Genomic DNA, 25,088 nt, shown 5'->3' with positions numbered 1-25,088 from the left:
TCATGGCTGCCTTCATATCAAGATGCAGGACTCTTAGCTCCTTCTCCAGCACCATGGCTGCCTACAGGATGACATGCTTCCCACCTTGATGACAACAGACTGAACCTCTGAAACAGTAAACCCAATTAAATGTTTTTTATAAGAGTTGTCTTGGTCATGGTGTCTTTCACAGCAATACAATTCTAAGTCATGTAGACATATTTGGGACCACTGTTCTGTCTATTCCCACAACAGTGACTGTCCTATCCTCCCTCCCTCTCTTAGGCCAACTACTACTCCATATTATGATTAGTTTGTTCAGAGAAAGTTTGTTTCTTTTTTGCCCATGTAAAAAACAAGGGTTTTCATTAGTTGGATTCACTCCACAAGTCCTCTAGATAAACTTGATGTTAACATCATGTCAGACTAGCAAACATTTTCTTTATTCCATGGGTTATTTTTCTCTTGCTAGGGCTCTTTGATGTTCAATAGTTTAAATGTTTCACAAAGTCAAGTCTGTCTGTTTTGTTTTCTTTTGTTGCCTGTGGCTTTGGTGTTAAAACTAAGAAGTTATTGCTAAACTCAACATCATGAAGAATTTCCCTGTCTCCTTGTTAAGAATTGTATAGCACCAGATCTTATATCTAGGTCTTTGATCCATCCTGAATCATCCTTCTGTTTATGACAGATAAAGTTCAAACTTCATTCTTTCACATGGAAATATCACATTCCAGCCTCATTTGTTACAGACTGCCCTTTCTCCCTCCTCAAATATCTTAGCATCTATGTTATAAGAGTTTATGACACTCTCTATTCTGTTCCATTGGTCTGTGGGTCTATGTATAAGATTGTTTTGATAACTGTAGAGTTCTATAGTAAGTTTTGAAATCAGAACTGTGGACTATGTCAGCTTTGTTGTTTCCCAAGAAATTTGGATTAATTGGAGACTCTTGAAATCAATCGCACAAGAATTTTCAGAAGAGATTTCCTATTTCTTCAACTGTCCCCATTGAAATGTGAAAAGAGATAGCATTACACCATAGATTCTTCTGGGTGCTTTGGATATCTTAACAATAGTCAGTCTAAAAAAATGATTCTTTAACAATTAAGTAGAATTAATTTTTTATAATTTTTTATTATGTCATTTTCTCCCTTTCCCTTTTCTCCCTATAACTACTCCCATGTTTCCTCTCAAATTCATGGCCTCTTTCTCTTTAGTTGCTGGTGGTGGTGGTGGTGGTGGTGGTGGTGGTGGCAGTGTGTGTACGTGTGTTCTTAAATACAAAGATATAACCTGCTCAATCCATATAATGTTCCTCGTGTGTACATGATCTCAGGATTGATCATTTGTTATTAGACCCCTATTGTGGAGGTTCTTCTCTGGGGAAGAGCGTTTCTCCCACTCTCCCCGGTTGTCCAAAGTTCTTTGTCTACAGTTGAGGCCCAGAGAACGTTTCCTCTTCCTTGTTGGCATGTCGGTTGGTGTCTTGGTTGTTCAGGTCATGTTTAGGCAGCCATGTTGCTGAGACTTCATGGGCATGGTCTCTCTGGAGTTTCTAAAGACAAAATTTCACAGCCAACTCCTTGTTTCTCTGACTCTTACAGTCCTTCCACCTCTTTCAACGATCCCTGAGCCTTGGGGGCAGGAATTGTGGTATAGATGCGGCTAGATACCAGTCTCTTATCTCTACATCTTTATGACTTTTAGTTTTCTGTAATGGTCTCCTTGGTAGAGTTTATTAATGAAACTACTAGGTCTGGACTACTCACTGGATGATTTTAAATTACTAACTGTATCTTTGTTACAAATTTAGTCAGATCTTTGATGTTGTTTAGTGCATTAGTTTAATCCAAGTTACCTAATTGTCCAGTTTCATTAGTCTGTCTAGTTTTATAGCATGTCATTTTTTAACATACAGTTTTCCATAGTTTTCATTCACAATATCTTCTCTTCCCTGTGGCTGGTAGTAATATTCTCTCTTTGGTTTCTGGCTTTGGTAGTTTAATTCTTCATTCCAGGCCAGTCTAACTAAATGTTTGCCAATTTAGTTGACCTTTTCAAAGCCATTTATTGTTTTTCACCCAGTTTCCCACTATTTATGTATTTCTTCTTTGCTTTTGTTTTCCTCATCTTCTTGCTTTGTGCTTTCTTTGCTCTTCTCCAGAAGCTTCTTGTAGTAAAAATCAAGGACAGTCACTTTAGAAATTTTTCCCCTCTTCTTTAAATGGTAGAATTAAATCACTTTCACCCCACGTTAGCTGAATGTCATAGATTCTAGAATTTTCAAACTTTTATTGTCATTTATTTCAAAATATTTTGTAGTCTCCTTTGCCATTTGTTCTTTGGCCCATTGTTATGTTATTTTGTTTGTTTGTTTGTTTGTTTGTTTGTTGGAGTAGGGTCTCATTGTGGAGCCCAGGCTGGCCTCTAATTTATGGCCATCATCCTGTGTCAGCAGCAGGCTTCTAGTATACCAGGCATGTGCCACCATGTCTATCCTGGCCCGTTGTTTATTTAGTAACTTTTTACTGGAGACTCTGATCTCAGGTGTTGTTCTTAGATAATTTTGGTGTTACTTCTTCACAAAAAAGAGTTCGTAGTTAGCCAAGGAGAGCGGGGCCCCAAAGTAGCAGTTCTGAGAAGTCCTTGCTGGAGGCTAGGAACGCTATAAGATAACTATTTCTTTATCTGGACCTCTGCCTTCAGTCTGGGTACCATTCAGGGACTGAGACTGAAAGGAGGCAGCTGGACACTGGACAGCTAACTGGCCTGACAAGCCCAGTCCCCTCTACATCCCAGTTTCCAGCACAAACCTCTGAAAGGTCCCCAGACTGGCAGTTTTCCGGTACTCCTTGGAACCCTTCCTACCAGGAAAGAGCTTTGCTCTCTCTACCACCTTTCTTTTACCCCTCCCCATAAGAAGATACTTCTGAAAGTCATGAACAATAAAAGCCTGCTATATTTTTTATGCATTTGTGCAATACCTACATTTCCTCGTTGGTTTTCTTTTCTTTTATTCAAAACATAAACTCATCTATTCCAAACCAGCTTAAGCCTGCCATGTAGCCAAGGATGCCCCGGAACTTCTGATCCTCTTGTATCTAACTCCCAAGTGCTGGGATCATAGGTGTGTTCTCCCACACTTCGTTTATCTGATGACGGTGAGGACTGAACCCAGGATTTCATGCACGCTAGACAAGCACTCTACCAACTGAGCTCTATCCTAGCCCCTTGTGCTGCTTCGTATTCCCTGCCTTGTGCCACGGAGCTACACCACCAACCCTTGGTTTTGAACGAGTCCTCGTGGCTAAAGACGTACTTTGTTGGTATGAAGTCACTTTGGTTTAGTGAGCCTTATTTTATGACCTACCATTGATGTAGTCTAGAGGGTATTGCGCGTGTGCTCAGGAAAGTGGGATTCCTCTGCTGTGGGGTGGACTGTTCTTCAGACATCAGTGGACCTGCACGACGTACATGTGGCTCATGTCTTCTGTCTCCTTGCTGATCCTCTTCCCAGTTACTTTCTCCATTACTTAGGGTAGGACATGGAGGCCTACTGTTGTTGAACTCTCTGTTTCTTGAGGTTTGTTAGCTTTTCACTCATGTATTTTGATGCTCAGTTCAGATATGCTAGTAATCGTTATGTGTTCGGATGTTGGATGTTGTTTTTCTTGAGTGCTGAGATTAAGACGTCCGCATCCAGCATGGGGTGTAGGTCTGGGCTCACAAGCTTCCACCCTGGCTGAGGTTTCACCCTGAAGTGAGGAGCAATCGGTTTTCTCTAGGGGTTTGGTTGGTCCCTGGTGAGTCAATCATGCTCCAGAGGATGGCCCCATACTGTGCTTATACCGGGGACAAAATTTGGATTAAATGAGCATGAAGTGGGGAAGAGGGATGGATCCAGAAGGATTGAAGGGATTAAGAAGCCTCAAAATACATTGTGTGCATATATTAAATTCTCAGCGGAGCAATGAAAAGTATATGGAAATTGTTGGCTGATATCTCAGTATTTCGTCTCTCTTGGTTATTGTTCGAATGATGCCAAGGTTTCATCTCATCATCTCGCCTTCAATTTCATTCGTATCTTCACATCTAAAATTTGTTCTTAGCAGGGTATATTTTGCTAGCCCTTGAGAGTCTCCGAGACAGGAGTCAAGCCTAAAATACATGGTAAGACCATCTTTTTAAAAGGAAATATTTTAAAGTGGTCTTGGAAACACATAGCTGGGCCATTTCTTTTTAAATTATTTTGCCAATATCTGTCTCCTACGTGGAACATTTCATCTGTTCTTACACTGAGATGTAATTGCTGGTGAGTTATTGCTATCTGCCTAATCTTGTCTTTGTATCTTCATCTTTGTGTGGGCATGCATGTGAGTGAGGGCACCTGTGTGCCACAACATGTGTGTGGCGGTCAGTTTTCACCTTCCACCTTGATTAAGACAAGGTCTCTTACTGCTCATCTCTATGTTGACCAGGTTGGCTGGCCTGTGGTGTCTCCTGTCTCCGCTTCCTGTCTTACCACTGAAGCAGTAGGATCACTATATCTCTCCTGTGTGGGTTCTAGAGATCTGAATTCATGTCTTCATGCTCACACAGCACAATTTTACTGACTGAGCCAACTACCCAGACCTGCATCTGCCTAAGTTTAATTTTTCACCATTCCCAAATGTGTGGGGTTTTTTTTTAAGTCTCTGCCACCATATTAATTACTTTCTTCTTAACATTAAACTCGCTATTGACCTTGTATATTGTATTTTTCGTCAGAGACATGCCAGTTTTCAGGTCTAGAAGACTGATTTGTGCCTTTAAGAAACACATTTATATAATGCATGGTGGCACATGCCTTTAATCCCAGCATTCAGAAGGCTAGCAAGAGAATTTGTGAGTTCAAGGTCAGCCTGGTCTACAAGGCAATTTCCTGGCCAGCTAGGACTAAGGAGAAACACTCTGTCACAGTAAAATAAATAAAATTAAAAAATAAAAAAAATGCACAGTCTAAACTCACAGAGAAGGCCTAGTTAGAATGACTTAATGTTTTTGACACTCAGATATTTGTATTGGTTCTGATTTGGTTTTGGTTGATGAATCTTCGCCATGAGTCAGATTTTCTCCATTTTTTTTTATATGCTAGATGGTGCCAATGTTCCCTTAGTGGGGACTGAATATTATCCTATTTAACATATTTTAGGTTTGTTCTAGAACACAATTAAGTTCTCTGAAAATAGTTTGATCATCTTAAAACTGTTTATTAGGTAGAATCAGTAGAATATTTCATCTGGAGCTGATTATTCTCATTGCCTTGCATCTGCCCCTAGGCCATGGATACAAGACATTCTGCTCTGACTTAGAAGGGACAGATGTCATTCCTGGAGATCTGCGAAGGCTAGCACTGCTCCTTCTAATATTTTTTTTTAATTTTCCATTTTTTCCCCCTTTGTGCTGCTCGAACTCAAACCCAGAGTCTTAGGAAAGCCAGGTATGTGCTCTGACACCTACTCGTGTTTTCCCAATTTTAAGCAGTTTTCTTGCTTTAAATGTCTACACATCCCTGTCCTCATGGCGTATAATAGACCAAGGACGCCATCTCTTCTTGCTGTAAATAAGAAGACACTTGCAGCAGCATCCTCTAGATGCAACTCTGTTCTCTGGTGTTCCTAGGAGCTCTAGCTTCCTCCACCTCTCCAGACTCTCAATTCCAACTGCCAACTTGGGGGGGTCTGCTTCCTTCTATCTGGGCCCCATCTTATTACACCGCAATCTAAAACTTGATTCAAGGCAGTACGCTGTGGTCAGCAAAGGGACACTCACCCATTTGTCTCTCGTCTCTCAGGAGATCCCTGTCATCTAAGGTCCTTAGTAGGGTTATTTCATGCACTTTGTCTTTTTTCTTTTCCTGGTTGTTTCGCACAGGAGGGTAAATATATAACAAGTCATGATGGGGCAGGACAAAGGTCTCACAGCTTCAACATGTGGAAACCCACATGATGTGAGGAATCAGGCATTGACAACAGGCCAAGTACCAGACAGAAAGATGATGGACAACCAGAGATACAGCAGCTTGTAGAGAAGATCTACTCACACAGGCTGAGAGATTTGCCTCTCGGCTCCATAAAGTTAAAGAGACTGAGGTGGACCTAAATATAATCCCAAAACAGTTACATAGACCTTAAAAGAGGCTGATACTGAAGGACCAGCCTGGACTGATTTCATGCCCAGAAACCAAGCAAGCACTTTATTTTCCTCCTCGTTCACGGCCTGTTAATCCAGAATCTGTGACAAGGATTACCTTGTCCTAGGGAGCTAACTGGACCAGCTTGAAGACAGGAAATGCTGGCTCTGTCTGACTCAACTTCCCGCCCACTACCTGGACTCTTTTTCGGGGGTAAGCATCAGCATGCCCTCATGATGCTGATTTCTTTTCGTGGTTAAGATGATGCCAGCTAGCTGTGGGGAGAGCTGATTCCTAAGTAGAATAGCTCTCTGAGGAGGGCAGAGTGCAGCTGGATCTGCAATCAATAGCAAATTGTCTTTGCCCTAAGGAATTCTGAAATGTCACTGCTTAGTCACCATAGGGGAGACAACACATATGTCTTCAGTGTGATTCTGCTTTTCTTTACGGTAGCAGATTACTTTTTTAATGAAATAACTTTCTCATGTCTACAGTGAACATTGATTTTTAACTTAAATGTGTAGATGTCCACTCATTTTGATGTGAAGCAAGAGTTGTTACTGCCTTTGGTTTGATTGTTTTGTTTATTTGTTTTTGTTTTTTTTTTTTACTCCAGTCTGTTTTTATTTAAGGTATAGGAACTCCCTATGTAGTCCAGGCTGGCCTCAAACTCAGAGACCTTCTGCTCTCAGTCTTCCAAGCTCTGGCATTACAAGATGTGTCAGCTGCCAAGAACAATGATAACCTAGTTCATGCTAAGTTCTCTGGAGATCCAGAAGTCTAACGTAAATTATGTGATACCTAGAGCATGTATTCTAGGATTCCTAAAAAGCTAGCTTTCTGTTCCTTCACACTCAGAGCACTAATGTCTCTAGTGCTGTGGAAGCGCCATGCTGAATTCTTCCACCCCCTTTCAACAAGTGGGAAAGAACAGGAAGTGACGTGAACGGCATTGGCCAGCATCAAGGCAAATCTGAGGCTGTAAGGGCATCAGACTTGGTTGAAAAGAAAGAAGAAAGTAAAAGCCACTGTTTGACAGTGGGACCGATGTGCCCGGTGCCTAGGTAACAGAGCTGTAACTTTCCTGCTTTGCCCTCCAAGTCACTCACCATGGCTCTCCCTGCAATACATCCTCTACGACGCTCTTCCGCTTCGCTGTCTGCTCGAAACACAGGTAGGGAAAACAGAACGTACCTAAAACCCAGTCTAGTTGAAGAAATTGAAGCCTGGTGTGTGAATTAAATCTCTCGGTGTTAACTGAATGAAGAGTGTTAGTCCCGTGTCTTTGTTCTGCGCCCTTTGCTTTGAAAATGACCTTCATTTATCATTTATTCAGACTTACTGGGAATGGAGTTTAGTGACATCTTCCCTTAGTTGAACAACGTGGACTCCCAATCTCTGTACTCCCAATGTCTCATACACTGGATCTGATCTCAATACTCCCAACCTTTGTACTCCTGATCTCTGTACTCCAAATATCTGTATTGGGATCGTCATACTCTGGATCTCCGTACTCCTGATCTCCGTTGTCTGTATCTCGGTGCTCCTGCTCTCTGTATTCTGGATCTCAGTGCTCCTGCCCTCGGTACTCTGGATCTTGGTACTCCTGCTCTCGGTACTCTAGATCTCCCTACTCCTGCACTCTGTATTCTGGATCTCCGTCCTCCTGCACTCTGTATTCTGGATCTCTGTCCTCCTGCACTCTGTATTCTGGATCTCCGTCCTCTTGCTCTCTGTACTCGGCATCTCTGTTATCTGAATCTCCGTAATCTGGATCTCAGTACCCCTGCTCTCTGTACTCCCAATCTCTGTAATCCTGACCTCAGGTTGGCACTGTTATGGGAAGGGTGCCACAAAAATACGTATAATATTCTAATAACTACTCATTACAAAGATAATCTAATCTTTTTAAGGCTTAGAAATTATTTGACATAATAAATACCATAGGATCATTAACTTATCTGGTTAAATTTATTTATGAAAGGGCATGGTGGCTCAGACTTAAAAATCTCAACTAGAAAAGTGGAGGCAGGGGGACTGCCTGGAATATCAAGTCAGCTTGGGCTAAAAAGCACAAGTGGTTACAAAAACTAAACAACAAAATATGTTTATTCATGATGCTCAACAACATCTGACCCAAAAGGGGAAAGATTACTGAATAAGAACTCAGTAAAATACAAGTAACATAGTGCTATTAGTGCTACTTAGAAAACTAATTTAGAAAGTGGGCATGGGAGCTTTATGCTGTCCCCCAGAGCTCCACTCTCTGCCGTCCTTCACCAGGCCTGCAGCCTCAGGAACACCCAGGTTAGACCATCGCCCCTGACCCTCAACCCCAATACCCGGCCTTCCAGTGTCCCCTCAGGCACACCCAGCTGCACTGAGATGTGCACTGGCCCCTGAGTTCCCTTATTCAGCCCAAGGATGCCCAGTGTTAGCCTGTTGCACCAGGAACATCCAGGTTAGGCCCGCCTTCCTGATATCTGCTGCACAAAGAACATCGGGGACTACCAGATGGCTAAAGGCCATATGAACGCAATCAACAAAAGCCAGAACGATATGGCACCTTTAGTTCATGGCTATCTTGCTACAGCAAGCTCTGGATATCCTAACACAAGTGAAGCCCAGTAAGATGATCTTAAATCCAATCTTATAAAGGGGATAGCGGTCTTCAAAGTGGAAATGAGTAAAATCCTTAAAGAAATACAGCAAAACACAATTGAACAGGTAGAGGCTTTTAAAAAGGAAATGAATAAATTAAACAGGTGAAGGAAACAAACGAATTAAATTGTATAAGACCTGAAAGTAGAAAGAGAAGCAATAAAGAAAATACAAACTGAGTCAGCTCTGGGGATGGAAAACCTAGGAGAGAGAACAGGAACAACAGATGAGAGTATCACACAAGACATCTAGGAAATGCAGGATACCAGGAAAAGACCTAACCTAAAAACAATAGGAAGGTGAAGAAGGTGAAAAAGAATCCCAGCTCCAAGGATCAGAAAGAGATGCCTATGAACAGAACTCCAATTAGATTGGAGCAGAAATAAACCCTCTCACCATGTAATAATCAAAACATTAAATCTACAGAACAAAGAAAGAATACTAAAAGCTGCAAGGGGAAAAGGCCAGGTAACATACAAAGGCAGAACTATCAGAATTACACCTAACTTCTCACAAAAGACTCTAAAAGCTGGAAAGCCTGGACAGGTGTCTTGCAGCCTCTAAGAAACCACAGATTGCAACCTGGCCTACTATACCCAACAAAACTCTCAATTACCATAGATGAGAAAACAAGATATTCCAAGACAAAACCAAATTTAAACAATATCTATGTACAAATCCAACCCTACAAAAATACTAGAAGAAAACTCCAACCCAAGAGGTTAACTACACCCAAAACACACACACACACACACACACACACACACACACACACACACACACACAGAGTAAATAAATAATTTCAAACTAGCAAAAACAAAATAAGGGAAACACACACACACACACACACACACACACACACACACAAACACAACCAACATCAAAATAGCAGGAATTAACAATCAATGGTCATTAATATCTTTCATACCAATAGACTTAATTCCCCAATAAAAGACACAGACTAACAGAATAATGTGAAAAAAGAATCCATCATTCTGCTCCATACAAGAAACACACCTCACAGATAAAGGTAGATATTACCTCAGAGTAAGGGGCTGGAAATTTTTTTTCCAAGCCATCAGACCCAAGAAGCAAGCTGTAGTAGCCATTCTAATATTTAATAAAATAGACTTTCAACCAAAATTAATCAAAAGAGACCTGGAAGGACACTTCATACTCATCAAAGGAAAAATCTAACAAGATGATGTTACAATTCGAACATCTATGCCCCAAATCCAAGGTCACGAATATTTGTAAAAGAAACACTACTAAAGTTTAATTTGCACATCAAACCCATACACATTAATTGTGGAAGACTTCAATACCCCACTCTCACCAATGGACAGATCATCAATCAGATAGAAACAACGAATCTACTAAACCAAGAGCTGGTTCTTTGAGAAAATCAACAAGATAGACAAACCAATAGCTAAACTGACCAAAAGGCAGATAGGTTTCTAAATTGACAAAATCAGAAATGAAAGGGGGGACAAAACAACAGACACTGAGGAAATTCAAAGAATCATTCGGTCTTACTTCAAAAGCCTGTACTCCACAAAATTAGAAAATCTAAATGAAATAGACAATGGAAAGGATATTCTTTTGTGTTTGGGAAAAATGTTCCATTTTCTTGATAGATACAACTTACCAAAGTTAAATAAAGATTAGATAAACAATTTAAATAGTTGTATAACCCCTAAAAAAATAAAGTCATTAAAACCCTCCAATCAAAAAGAGCCTAGGACCAGATGGTTTTAGTACAGAATTCTACCAGACTTTCAAAAAAGAGTTAATACCAATACTGCTCAAAATATTTCACAAAATAGAAACTGAAATAACATTGCCAAACCCATTCTATGGGGCCACAGTCACCATGATGTCTGATGTCTAGAACACACACACACACACACACACACACACACACACAAAGAATTTCAGACAAATTTGTCTTACGAACATTGATGCAAAAGTACTCAATAAACTACTTGCAACCCAAATCAAAAACCACATCAAATAAAGCATCCACCATGATCAGTAGGCTTCATCCCAGAGATGCAAGGACCATTATATATACAAAAATTTATCAACATAATCCACCAAATAAGCAAACTGAAAGAAAAACATCATCTTATTAGATGCTGGAAAAGCCTTTGACAAAATCCAAGTTAATAGTCTTACAGAGATCAAGGAGAAATGATGCATAATCTAACATAATAAAAGCAATATACAGCAAGCCAATAGCCAACATCAAATTAAATGAAAAGAATGTCAATAAAAAAAGGGATACAACAAGACTGCCCACTTTCTCCCTTTCTAGCCAACATAGCACTTGAAGTTCTTGCTAGAACAACAAAAAAAAAACTAAAGGAGGTCAAGGGGATATGAATTGGAAAAGAAGAAGTCAAAGTATCGCCATTTGAAGATGACATGAAAGTGTACGTAAGTGACCCCAAAAATTCTACTAGAGAACTCCTAAAGCTGATAAACACCTTCAGCAAAGTGGCTGGATACAAAATTAACTCAAAGAAATCAGTAGCCCTCCTTTATACAAATGATAATCAGGCTGAGAAAGAAATTAGGGAAACAACACCCCTTTAATACACACAAATAACATGAAGTATCTTGGTGTGACTCTAACCAAGCAAGTGAAAGATCTGTATGATAAGAACTTCAAGTCTCTGAAGAAAGAAATCAAGGAAGACCTCAGAAGATGAGAAGATCTCCCCTGCTCATGGATCAGTAAGATTAACATAGTGAAAATGTCAATCTACAGATTGAATAAATTCCCATCAAAATTCTAACATACAGAATTTGAAACAGCAATTCTCAAACTTAATATGGAAAAATAAAACAACCATAAAAAAACAACAACAACGAACAAAAGCAAAACAAAACAAAGCGAGATAGCTAAAACAATTCTGTGCAGCAAAAACTGTCTTCTGGAGAAATCACCAGCCCTGATTTCAAGCTACGCTACAGAGCAATAAAAACTGCATGGTATTGGTATAGAAACAAACAGGTTGATCCATAAAATAGAATCAAAGATCCAGACATAAACTCACACACCTATGCACACTTAAAATCTGAAAAGAAGACAAAACCATGCAATGGAAAAATGAAAGCACCTTCAACAAATGGTGCTGGTCTAATGGGATGTCTGCACGTACAAGAATGCAAATAGACCCATAGCTATCACCCTGCACAAAACTCAAGTCCAAGTGGATCAAGAACCTCAATATAAAAACAGACACACTAAATCTAGTAGAAAAAAGTGGGGACCTGCCTTGAACACATTGACACATTGACAAATTTCTGCACAAAACACCAACAGCCCAGGCACTAAGATCAACAATTAATAAATGAGACCTCGTGAAACTGGGAAGCTTCTGTAAGGCAAATGATACTGTCAGTAGGACAAAATGGCAGCCTATAGATAGGGAAAGAAACACTACATCAAAGGACCAATATCCAAAATATATAAAGAGCTCGAGAAATTAGACACCAGCAAACCAAATAACCCAATTAAAATGGGGTACAGAGCTAAATAGAAAATTCTCAACAAAGGAACTTCTAACACCTGAGAAGCACTTAAGGAAATATTTGATGACCTTAGTCATCATGGAAATACAAATCGAAAGGACTCTGAAATGCCATCTTACATCCAACAGAATGACTAAGATCAAAAGCTCAAGTGACAGCACATGCTGGCGAGGATATGGCGCAAGGGGAACACTCCTCCATCTCTGGGGTGAGCACAAACTTGTACAGCCACTTTGGAAATCAATTTGTCAGTTTCTCAGAAAACGGGAGATAGTTCTACCCCAAGACCCAGCTATACCACTCCTGTGTATATACCCCAAAGGATATTTGCTCAACTAAGTTCATAGCAGCCCCAAACTGGAAACAACCATGATGTCCTTCAACCGAAAAAAATAGATAAAGAAAATGTGGTTCATCTACACAATGGAATACTGTTTAGCTATTAAAAACAAAGGCATCATGAATTTTGTAGGCAAATGGATGGAACTAGAAAATATCATTCTGAGTGAGGTAAGCCAGACCCAGAAAGACATATACAGTATGTACTCACAAATTGGATATCAATCCAATAATCAATAAAGTACAGGATAATGGCAGACTCAGAGAAACTAATAAGTAATAAGGAGGGCCCAAGGCAGGATTCATAAATCTCACTCAGAGGGGGAAAATAGTCATTGGAGGTAAATGGAAAGAATAACGGTGGGAGAGAAGATGAGGGGGAGGGGATGGGGATCAGGTGTAGAGAGAAGGGGTTTGGGGGAGGCGTGGGAGTGAAATTGGTAATCGGTGGGTGGCATCTTTGGGACTACCTGGAGACGTGGGACACAGAAGGCTCTGGGAGCCTACAGGGGTGACCCTAGGTGAGATCCCTCCTGGCCAGGTATATGAAGACTGAAGTAGCCTCCTCCTGTGGCGAGGTTGGACTTCTAGTAGAGAGAGGGGCATATCAACCTACCCACAAAACCCAAATTTGTCTGGCCTACAAGATACACAGGGATAAAGAAGGAGTGGAGAATGAAATAATGGCCAACCAATGACTGCTCCAACTTGAGACCCATTCCACGGGAGAGAGCCAACCCCTGACGTTACGAATGGTACTCTGCTACGTGAGCAGACAGGAACTTAGCATAACTGTCTCCTGAGAGTCCTCACCCAGCAGCAGATGGAAATAGAGGAAGAGACCCACACAAAGCAGCAGGCAGAGCTTCTTCTATCTTGTGGTAGAATTGGGGATAGAACTGAGCAGGCAAGAGGGGTTAAGGACACCACGAGAAGACCTACAGAGTCAACTAACCTAGGTCTGCGGAGGCTCACAGGGACTGAACCACCTTCCGATGAGCATTCAGGGACTGGACTTAGGCGCCCTACACATTTGTAGTTGATGTGCAGCTTGGCCTTCATGTGGGTCTCCTAACAGTTGGAGCAGAGCTGTTTCTGACTCTGGTGCCTACCATTGGATCCCCTTCCCCTAACTGGACTGTTTAGTTGGGCCTCAGTGGGAGAGGATGTTCTTAGTCTTGCTGGGACGAGATGTCCCAAGGCAGGCTGGCACTAAAGGAGCATTCTCTTTCTGTGAGAAGGGGAGGGGATAATGCGGAAAGGAAACTGTCAGAGTGGTACTGGGAGGAGAGGGGGGAGGAAGCTGTGATCAGAATGTAAATTGAATGAACAAATGAATGAATGAATGAATGAATGAATGAGAAAGAGGACATAATGTCACATACCAGTAATCTCAGTGCTTGAGAGGCAGAAACAGGACGATATTGAGTTCAAGAGCAGCCTGACGTGTGTGTGTGTGTGTGTGTGTGTGTGTGTGTGTGTGTGTGTGTGTGTGTGTGTATAAAATCATGGGGTTCAGAAAAAAGGATGTGTACCCCCAGACATGTAACATATAAGCTGGTGATCAAGGCTAAGTCACTTGTACAACTCTTGATCTTAATTTTTCATGATGCATAAAGTGAAACTCGGTTAAGAAAAGGTTGTGAGGGTCAAATCAAACAATGCAAAAGAGACTGTTGCAGTTCAAAAGTCAGAGACTCTGTATACCAACGTAGCAGGGGACTAGCTATATGTTTTGCATGCCTGGCATCTAACAGTGCCTGGCACATGGTAAGCTCCCAATAGACATTAGCTAAATCCACGTTTTAAAAAAACAAAGATGATTATAGGGGAAATATTTATGAAGGGATAAAGCCAACTGTATTAATAGAGCAGATGGGGCTACAAAAGTTGTATCCCTTTCTGAATGAGAACGATTGGCATCGCTCCCTTCTCAAACAAAGGTAATAGAAGCGAAGAAAGGGTGGTCCAATTGGCCAGTCCGAAATGCCGTTCTTTCTGGTCCACTGTTCCAGTCTCCCTCACCTCTCAGACCTGCTGCTGGTTCTTTTTAAAGAGTGTCATCGCACATTGATACTTTGATTTCAGAATCATCATTAAGTTTTTACATCACGTGCTCCACTTAACACTTAACACGTATGTCTTCTCTTTGGTTATTAAAAAACAGTACTGCCTTTCATTTATAGCTAACCCAGGATTCTTTCTTCTGCTAGCCCTCTCTGACATCTACAGTGAGCAGGGAGAAAGTCAGCAGACTGAGGGGACAGCTTAAGAAGATGGTCAGTAAAGATTCCTTTTGACTTCAAGTTCTAAATTATTACAGCCAAATGTCTTGAGATTAGGGGTCTTTTACAATTGTGTTTATCCAAAGATTGTCCTTTTTCAGTCTTAGAGCCATGTGTCATCATACGGGAATTTCATAAAAATGTTCCTCTCTGGCATACAGAGCAGATTTTGTAGGCCTCTGGGGAAGAGATGCGTGTCTAAATGTCAACTAAAAAAAAAAAAAAACCACCCTGCCTCAGTAGGTTGCATGTTCTTAGTGTTTGGCTGAACACTGCAAAGCATGTGCCTTGCAACACCCAAACAAAATTAAATGTGCTTAGTCTAGACCATCGCCTTCCACTTAATAAGTTTCGGCTCATTGGCAGCCCCTTCTCTCCTCCAGTTCCAGTCCGTACAGATTAGGCAAACTGGTCAGATTAAAAACCTACCTAATTTCTGCAGGGACAAACAGAAACAGTTCTGCTTGGACTGGAGAGTTGGCTCAGTGGTTAAGAGCACTCACTGCTCTAGCAGAGGACCTTGGTTCACTTCCCAGAACCCACATGGTGGCTCACAACCATCTGTAAGTCAAATTCCAAGTCCTCTTCTGACTGGTGGACACCAGGCACACACATGGTCCCTGTATATACATATAGGCAAACATGTTATACACATCAAAGGACTCTTTAACAGAGTTCTGCTTGCAAAGAACAATGTGGTAATAACTCTTCGGGCCTTGAAGGTTACAGAAGACTAATGAGATAATGTCTAAAATGTGTTTGACTTGCATGTGTGAAAAGGCTCCGTGGAGACAGGAAGTAGGAGAATGCAAGAACCCTTTGTGTCAGAAGATTCTCTGTCTCCTGAAGAGCGTAGGAAATAAACTCCTTACAAACGTAGAGGTGGGAATTCTTGGTGACAACCCCCAGCCAAGATGGGTTGAAAAAGTTTGTTGTTATTCCCATCATAACAGATCTGAATCTTAGCTTCAGATGAAAGATTTCCCAAGAAAATGCCAACACAGAACCAAGACGATTAGGTAATGCATTCACATTAGGACAAACTTCAATGTCAAGTTCAGCTCTTGGTCAATCTTGTTTGCATAAAAAGCAGTGTTCCTTGCCCCTTCCAACACTCCGAAGGCAACCCTGTGGCATTCCCTTGCTATCCTAAATGATTAATAATTTAGGTTATTTAATTGAATAATTAAATAAATTAAGTAGTTAAGATAATTAAATAAGTTAGAATAATTAAATAACAAATAATTAAAAATTAAAAAAAAATCACAAAGCGCATTCTCTTTGGAGTATCCAAGCCGTCAAAGTGTATTTAAAAGGCAATCTTATCAACAGTGACCACATGGTGGATTTTCAAAACTTGAGAGCTCAATTCTATGACATGCAAACATTTATCTTGCTTCTTCATGCAAATTCTTTCTTTTAACAGTATATATATAAAAAACCCTATTTCTTCCTGCATCATCTCTTACACTTAACAATTATACATAAGAAAATTGACCTTTCATAAACCCTACAAAATTGGAGAACAAGACACAGAAGTTAGTCAAGAATTTTTGTTATGGGGATGTCAAAACTATTAGGCATAATCTCTTCTCACAAATGCCTGTTGGCCACTAACTCTCCCATTTGTTGGTTCAAAGTCAGCATCATTTCATGTCATAGAACTTTGCTTGATGACATGACTTTCACTGAATCTTAAACATTTTCTGGAATAATCAAGTGGCAGAATTTGTTTTAAGAAAAAAAAAACCCAAATGCCAAAGGTGGTAAGAGCTTTCCTATATATTACCTAATTAAGCCCTTTTCACACAGGTGACTTTCGTCGACAAATTGTACTGGCTGGTTTTGTGTGTCAACTTGACACAAGCTGGAGTTATCACAGAGAAAGGAGCCTCCCTTGAGGAAATGTCTCCATGAGATCGAGCTGTAAGGCATTTTCTCAATTAGTGATCAAGGGGGGAGGGCCCAGCCCATTGTGGGTGGTGCCGTCCCTGGGCTGGTGGTCCTGGGTTCTATAAGAGAGCAAGCTGAGCAAGCCAGGGGAAGCAAGCCAGTAAGAAGCATCCCTCCATGGCCTCTGCATCAGCTCCTGCTTCCTGCCCTGCTTGAGTTCCAGTCCTGACTTCCGTTGGTGATGAACAGCCATGTGGAAGTGTGAGCTGAATAAACCCTTTCCTCCCCAACTTGCTTCTTGGTCGTGATGTTTGTGCAGGAATAGAAACCCTGACTACGACACAAATATTATGACAACTGATGGACAAAATCTGTTCTTGACCTTTTCAGGTACAAAGAAAACCATTTTCCTTGTAAGAACCTATATTCCAGCAGCAAGCTTCCCAACAAAGAAGGGAAATCACTTGAGGGAGAAAGTGTGTTTATAAACATGGTCCTCAGGTCCCACCTCAGATTTACTGAGTGGATTCCAGAAATGGAACTCTTGGATCTAAATTTAAATTTTAAATATAACTTTAAAGCATCTCGTGTAATTCTATAGGTAATAATATTTGAGAACCACGGCTCTGGTTGTCTGAGAGACATGCACAAAAACATGTCAGGGAAAAAAATATCAATTGGGGAGATTGTCTTTTAGAGACACAGGAAAAAAAAGAGAAGAAAGAGCAAGTGTATCTAGCCAAAGCCCACACTGGGTAACTGAGAGCTGGAGACCCTCTTTACCTCCTGATCCCTATTGTCTAGAAGTGGAGGCAGCTTAATGTAGCCTTGGCTAGTGTTTTTCTCCTAGAGTACGTGAGATATTCAAGGTCAGAAATATGATGCACGGTGTGTGCGTAGCACAATAAACATTTGACTAAGGGTGGGGTGAGAACTGTTTTCTGATAAAAAAAATAATTCATCAGAAAAATACAATTCTGAGAATCATATAAAACAAAACCAAAGGGAAACTGTCCCGGTCTAGCTCCTAATATTAGATCTGCCATTTCTTTGTTCCCACAGGAATTAATTGTGTATCAATTTAATATAGTTGGAGGGTTTTTTTTATTACTTATACCTTTGGGTTTGAGATTTCGGCTTTCTGACCTGAGAATGCTTTATGTATGTATATAATGTGCTGTTTCCAAAATGTGCAGTTTACAAAACTGCAAAGACTCGATGACTCATTAATGAGTTTGTTGACCGTTAATCATTTATTCAAGTCTCTGTGTGGAGGCTCAGCTTGCTCATCTGTAAAATGGGTGCCAGACTGTATTTCATTAAACCAAAATGTGCAAGGCCTTGCAAGAACTTTCGGAAATAAATGGGATTATCGAGCCACTGAAGAGGCTAGGGAGAAAAATAAATGACTAGGTTCTGGGACCAATTCTACACGTGCCGAAGGGGTAGATGGGGTATCTAAGGGAGTATCTAAAGGAGCAGAGGACTTTACAGTGAAAACGTTGTTCCATGCATACTACGTACATTGAGTCTACACTGGCTACGGATCATAAGGGAGGGTTTACCTGAAGCAATGAAGGCTTCGTGATGGGAGAGCAACTAGAGAAGAAGCCAAGGCCTCTGGATTGGTTAATGCTGCAAGGAGCATTCGCTGGTACCTAGGCAGTCAGAGCAGCTCTGAGCGAAGCTTTAGATGTACAATCAAGAACAGAAAAATGGCCTTTCATTCTTTGGGGCCTACATCTTGTTACCGAATAACATCCCACACCATTTGTCTTTTCTCACATCCCCTGGCCTTTTGTAATCAAATGTAGGACACCTCCGAAGTTTTCTCTTATCAATCTGTCTTCCCAGTCTGGGCTTTTTCCACTCATCCACGGTGCTTCCCACACTAGCGTCTAACTGAGGTTTATGTGGGAGAATCGTATGGGATAATTTTTGTAAAAGTGCTCCGTAAGCTGTAAAGCACTGTACAGATGAAGTGGATTATTATGAGTCTTTTATGAAACTCAGCCACAAAGATGCAAGGTGACCCAGAAAAGGAGAAAAAGAAGAGGGTAAAGAAGAAGAGGGGGAGGAATAAGAACAACGACGACAGCAACAACAGTAACAATAAGAAAACAGGGTAGGCAAATTTGAAACCCATCTACAGTGCTGGAACATAATCTTACATACGAAGTCAGTAGATTCTCATAGGTACTGGGGGAGTGAAGAAAAACTCAAAAAAAGTAGTTTATACCTCTGCCATATCAGCAAGGAGGAAGGCCAGGCACTTAGAAGTCAAGGATGGCTTCATCTTCCCAAACACGATCAGAATGCACCCAGGAACTTGAAAGTCACTTGACAGGAACAAACACTAACTACATCTAATAGGGTATCCCCGCCACCGCTGCCACCGCCACCACTGCCACCGCCGCCCTGCCCCATGCCAGTACACAGTGAAAACGGGTTGATCCTTACCTTCGGTCCATCAAACGCAGTCTTGTACAAACAGCAGAACTAACAGTGGGTTTTTTCTTTCCCTGAATCTGGTTCATGGTGGATCGGTGCACCTGTCCCCAGCCACCTCTGGAGGAAGCAAGGTCCACAGAACGTTGAGCGCCTGAGAGCTCTGTTTTGGATCTGGAAGCACAATTTTAGTGATACTTGATTTTTTAAGCCAAACCAGCCTCATCTTCTAATAATATCCCCACCCAATGCAAACAGGAAAGAAGATAGAGAAGGGGGTATTATTTATTTGCGGTATAAAACAACTCTGTAGAATTCTTTTGTCCGTTTCCTAAGATAGGTAGGATATGACCCAAATTTAAATATTCCAATTATATTACATATAACTTTTGACACAGACATTTGTAGAGTAAGACAAACCCACATTGGGAAACACCAAACTTAAAAATATGCAGGAGAAAAATATTTTCTTCTGGGTGGGTCTTAATTACCATTTTCCCCAATTGCAAATAATTTTTTTTGCTGGGTGACATTTCCAAAATAGGGTTTTTCTCCCCATTGTTGAAATGAAGCAAATAAGTTTCCTTTCGGAGTCACAGAAATGCCCAACAGTTAAAAAAACAAAAACAAAAACAAAAACAAAAAAAAACAAACAAAAACCCATGTTTTTCATTGGCCCCTTGCCTGTCTTTTCCCTGGGCAGCCTTGCCTGTGGCTCTTCTATCTAGGAAGGCCCCTGGGGCTGCCTGATGGAACTTATTGTAGAACTATTTTGTGCAGTCAGGATTAATGTCTTCAAACTCTCAGAGACCACCCAGAACATGACCGATCTTTGGCAACTGTCTACTGTTTTCCCCAGTGCTGGGTTAGCTGTTTGCTGATTAACTGACCCTGGTTTCTGACTATTTGAGAAGATATGGGGTGTATTTCTTCTAGTAGTTTGTTATTTTAAGATGAAAGGAGGAAGAAACCTCTCATCAAAAACCTTTGAAGAATTCATTTTTACCGGTTTGTGTTCTGGGAATACAAGAATTCGAGAACCAAGCAAGACCATCGGTTCATCATATAGAGAAAAATTTAAGGGAGCAAGAGGCTCTCATGAAACACTGTCCCTGGGCCTTTGGCATCAAGCCATCCTAGGATGGTAACCATCTCTAGCAACAGAGGCTGTGGGAATCTCGCGGTAAGGCTCACATTGGCTAAGGGAGGCAAAAACTCCTGAGGAACAGGCCGTGCCTCTTCTCAGCCTGCTGCGTTCCTCTCTGCGAGCCCAGTCTGTATACACTAGATGCTCCATAATGCAGACCCAAGTCACTGAGCCCTGGCACGTTATTATGGAGTGCGCGGGTTTATCCTGACCCACTACCTCCTCACATCTGCTGAGGCACCATAGCTCGGCTAGGGGCTATACACCTCCAGCTGCGCAGGAGAACAATCAGAAAGGCGATCTGCCGGAGACAGGACTCAGAGCCCGAGGGACCAGGAAGCTGGAGGCTGGGGCCAAGGGCTGGGGACCACCTGACCGCCGCGCTGGGGTTGACAGGAGGCGGGCTGGGCGCGCGAGACCCGCCAGGGTGGGGCGGGGTGGGGCGCAGGCGCGCGCCCGGCGCCAGGCCCCTCCCTCCCGAGCCCGCACGTTCCCGAAGCTGCGGGGGAGGGGACCCGAGAGCGGGCGGCGCCTCGCGCGCGCGCGCGCCCGCCGGCTGACGCGTCCCGCGGGCATGCGCGCCGCCCCCGCCCGCGCCGTCCCCCGGGCCCTGGCGCGCGGCCCTGTGACGTCAGCGGGCGCCTGGAGGAGCTGCGCAGGACCAAGCGCACTCGCGCGCTGCGCTCGCCTCATCTCCCCCCCCCCCCCACCTCCCGCCCGGCCCGGCACGCGCGCGTGCCCTGCCCTCCCTGCCCGCCTCTTCTCGCGCTCCCCGCTGGCCGCGGCTCTCTCGCGCTCTCCCTGTCTCCTGTCCGCTCCGCCGAGCGATGCGAGTTCTGGGCCCCGGCGACGCCGCCTCCAGCTAGAGATCTGCACCCCTCACCCCCGGCCCGGCCCTCTGCCCAGCCCTGCCCTGCGCGCGGGGGTCGGAGAAGGCGCCGCGGACGCACCGACGGCCGAGGAGCGGCGATGCACATGCACTAGCGGCACCCCCTAACTCACTCCCTCCACACCCCGCGCCGCCGCCGCCGCCACCGCCTCCGCCTCCGCCTCCTCCTCCGCCTCCGGCAGCCGCGGCAGAAGGACCCACCCTGCCCCCCACCCCACCCTCCGCCGGCTCCGGCTGCGGATCCAGCCTCGACTCCTATTTTATTTATTTTGGGTCGTGCACTAGTCTCGGTGCCTGCAACCCGCGCCTCCCGGGCCCGCGGGCGCCTCCTCTCTCGGCTCCGGAGCCCCAGACCCCGGCCACCCTCACCTCGACACCCCCAGACCCCAGCCAGCCGCCGCTAATCTTCGCCGCTGGAATCTTGATAGAGGCTGTCCTTTTGGGGGGATTCTGGTCTTTCGACAATTTTGTTCCCAACCAAGGAAAGGATATCGTGATTTTCTCCCCTTTGAGCCCAGGCTCTGCTCTGTGGGGGGGTGGGGGGCGCGCCGACCCGAGGAGTCGTGCCAGCCGAGTCGTGCGGGCTGTGGCAGGGAAGGGGCCACCATGGGATGTACTCTGAGCGCAGAGGAGAGAGCCGCCCTCGAGCGGAGCAAGGCGATTGAGAAAAATCTCAAAGAAGATGGCATCAGCGCCGCCAAAGACGTGAAATTACTCCTGCTGGGTAAGGACCTCGGTAGCCACCCCCGCCCCTCGACCCCGGCCACAGTTCCCTACCCGACTTGCGCCCCGGGAGACCTGGTCCCGGAGTTGGCACCACCATGTGCCCAGGAGCGCCCACCCCTTGCATGCCTTGAAGCCCCCTTCCCATTTCTATGAGCTGACACTCACCAGTTTTCCCCCTTCTCTGTGTCCCAACAGGGGCTGGAGAATCAGGAAAAAGCACCATTGTGAAGCAGATGAAGTAAGTCCCTATGGCATTGGGATTTGTACTTTTATTAATAATTTTATGTCGTTTTTATTATCTTGATCAACCATAATTGCTCCCCGGTCCTGGTTTTTAATTCGTGCTCACACAGAAGAGACCCGGTTTTGCCTCCCCTCCCCCACTCCCTACGTTGGTACTGGGTTCCCCACCCCAACTCCTGGGGTCGGTGTTTTGGGGGAGGGAAGGGGAGCGCCTCTAGTTGTATGAATGACAGTGTCCGCCATATTGATCAGAACATCACACTATTAGCGTGATTATGATCATAACTCTTGCTTGTGGAGTATTTTGTGTTTCGCTGCCTCCATTTCTGTCTCTGCCTCATTTTCTTTCCCCTCCTCCTCCACCCCACCTCTCGAATCCCACTTCCCCCTGCTTCCCTCGAGGCAGTGATTTTGAACTTGACTAAAACATGGAGGGGACCCAGCCCTAGCAGATTGGGGTGGAGGATCCAGTGTTTGCTGTTCATGAGTTTGGTGCTGAATTCCTGGTAGCTGTGGCTTAGACCCTCTCCCCCCAAGAGCGAGCAAGGATTAGGGGAGGGGGCGTGCACTAGGGAGAAAGGGTGGGTTTCCAAGCGGATGTGACAGACACAGCCTCATCCAAGGCAGAGGTGGAAGGGGGAGGCTGTCTGTGTTGCTGAATGAAAGCAAGTCTCATCTGTCCTCCAGCCCCTCTCCTCCCTGACCCTCCAGGCTTTGCTCTTCTGACACCCGCAGTTTCCTGTCGCTGTGTAGCCTTTATTCTTATATTTACACTCTACTTAGGCCAGGTTCCCTGTAGTCTACTTTCAATGCGGATTTCAGGCCCTACTTGCCACCGCCCCCTTCTGCATTAGATATCAGTTTCCCCTCCTAATTAACTGGGGGTGGATTTGAGTGATGATTGAAAATTAAAACAAAATGGGATATTCCTTCCTTTCCACATTTCCCCCAATAAGGAGCCTCGCCCGTCCTTCCCCTTCTCTGGCTTGCTTCTTGCCCCATCCACTCCACAGCTCCTAGTGAGCCTACAGGCAGCTTTGCCTGGGGAGGGGTGGCTGGCAGGGAACCCGTGCATGCCTTCCGGGCCTCCTGGCCCTGCTTCCGTTGGCCTGTCAGTTCGGGACGGAGGAGTTCGTTAGGACCGTTTAGCGAGGATTCCATGTCGCTTTGCTGTGACACCTTCGTGCACACACAGCTCCTAATTAGAGGTTGCTGTGCAGTAAACAAAAATGATTATTTTTCAACTTGACAGAATAGCCGAAGTAATTGCATCCCGTAGGAAAACAATGGAAAATAAAAACCCCCTTCGAGGGAAGGTGGGTGGGAGACAAATCGTGCTTGCTGTTTCAAAACCAAGAAGCAAAAATTCTTGCATGTGTAACAGGCATGACAAGCGAGTTCCAGGCGGCGCCATGATGGTAGGGAGCCGCGACTAGGAGACAGTTTCCTCCATCTGCTTGGCATATTCTTATTTGCGTTCGAGAGCTCCCGGGGGCTTTCTTCTCACAGGCCCCTTCGGCTAGCCTCACCCTTCTGAGCCACCAGTAATTTAGCCTGGGGTTTCTCTGGGGCTTGTGCAGTCCAAATGGATGGAGAGGCGGGGCCTGGGGAATTGCTTTTTGCAACAAGGTGCATGTTGCATCTGCCTGGAGCCCTCGCGTTGTCGGGAAAATGCAAACCGCGCCACCTCTTTCTCCTTAGGGGCAGGTTTCAAAACTTCCCAAGTCTGTAATCTGCGGTGGCAGGTTGGGAGTCCGGCTGAAGCTTAGGCCTCCTGAGCTGGGGTGAGGTTTCAGGCGTTGCAAGTGGTGGACAGCGCCCAGCCGAGGCTGGAAAAGTCGATGGGGCTGAGCTCGGCGTTGCTCGGCTCCGCTCGGCCTGGCCTGGGCGCGGGGCTCGGAGGATCTCGACAGTGTTCGGAGCACAGTCGGGGTCCAAGCGGAGAGGGCCGAGCGGCTTCGGCAGCTTCGGAAAGGCCCCGAAGATATTCGGAAACCCTCGGAGAGGGGAGGGTAAACGAGGTGGGGAGTGGGGGTGTGGGAGGGGAGAGCAAAGAAACTTTGCATCCACCGAAGCAGCTTGCTACCTGCTCTTCCTGAACATGCCCCATAAATTAGGTTGATTTAATAAGAGGTTTAAAAATACGTATAGAGGCCCCAAAAGGAGACTTGCCTTTTTTATTCAAAGAAAGCTTAGCTCTCTGAGGAGATCGGTGTGCCACTTTAGAATGGAAATTCCTGATTAAGTCCTGGGGCACGAAATCTTAAAGGAAGACGGAGGAGATGTTCTGAAGAAAGTTCTGTCTTATTTAGTTGGGTTGCATTGAGGGAGGTGGGGTGAAGTGTCCAATGTTTGAGTCTATTAAATCGGAAATCAGAACATTTTCCTCTTTCCCTGCATTTTTCTTTTTCTACTCCCACAATCACCTTTTCGGTGAAAACTGTCAAAACTGAGGTTTTTGTAATTGATTTTTTTTTGTTTGTTTGTTTGTTTCCCTTTAAGAACAAAATGCGCCAAATCTCGAGGAAATCTGTTGGTTTGATGAGAAAGTCCATGGGAAATGAGTCTGAACATATCAATTTTGCCACGACAGACCCAGCTGACCTGCCCTCCCGAAGCATTCATGAATGGCAGTTTTCCTATGAGCTTGGCTTGAAATAAGTCAGATCAGGGCCTTGTGCCAAGCTGGATGCAGGACTTGTTTTATTAACCACAAAATGTGAGATTGGTGTCACTGTATCCCAGTGACAGATTCTTTGGAGTCC

At 44.0% G+C, this 25,088-nt stretch overlaps 2 protein-coding genes across 6 annotated transcripts in view; one reads left to right on the top strand and one right to left on the bottom strand.

Moving 5' to 3' along the window:
* The window catches only part of LOC147998796 (uncharacterized), a 172,548-nt gene extending 151,106 nt beyond the window's left edge, over window positions 1-21,442 (bottom strand). Inside the window, exons 1-3 of the mRNA XM_087595374.1 lie at window positions 21,219-21,442; window positions 20,693-21,088; window positions 19,331-19,492 (exon numbers count right to left, since the gene is read on the bottom strand). Of these exons, the coding sequence (XP_087451500.1) occupies window positions 19,331-19,492; window positions 20,693-21,088; window positions 21,219-21,442 (782 nt within the window). The remainder of the gene's footprint in view (window positions 1-19,330; window positions 19,493-20,692; window positions 21,089-21,218) is intronic.
* Window positions 21,215-25,088, top strand: part of Gnao1 (G protein subunit alpha o1) — a 158,855-nt gene continuing 154,981 nt past the window's right edge. For 3 of the 5 annotated variants that reach the window (NM_017327.3, NM_001414910.1, NM_001414909.1), the window contains 2 exon segments: window positions 21,215-22,078; window positions 22,276-22,318. In NM_017327.3, the coding sequence (NP_059023.1) occupies window positions 21,961-22,078; window positions 22,276-22,318 (161 nt within the window). In that variant the 5' untranslated portion in view covers window positions 21,215-21,960. 5 annotated transcript variants of the gene reach the window in all.

The sequence above is a fragment of the Rattus norvegicus genome, chromosome 19, assembly GCF_021556685.1.
Source record: "Rattus norvegicus strain SHRSP/BbbUtx chromosome 19, alternate assembly SHRSP_T2T, whole genome shotgun sequence".
NCBI lineage: Eukaryota > Metazoa > Chordata > Mammalia > Rodentia > Muridae > Rattus > Rattus norvegicus.
This window is presented reverse-complemented; position numbering and strand designations above follow the sequence as displayed.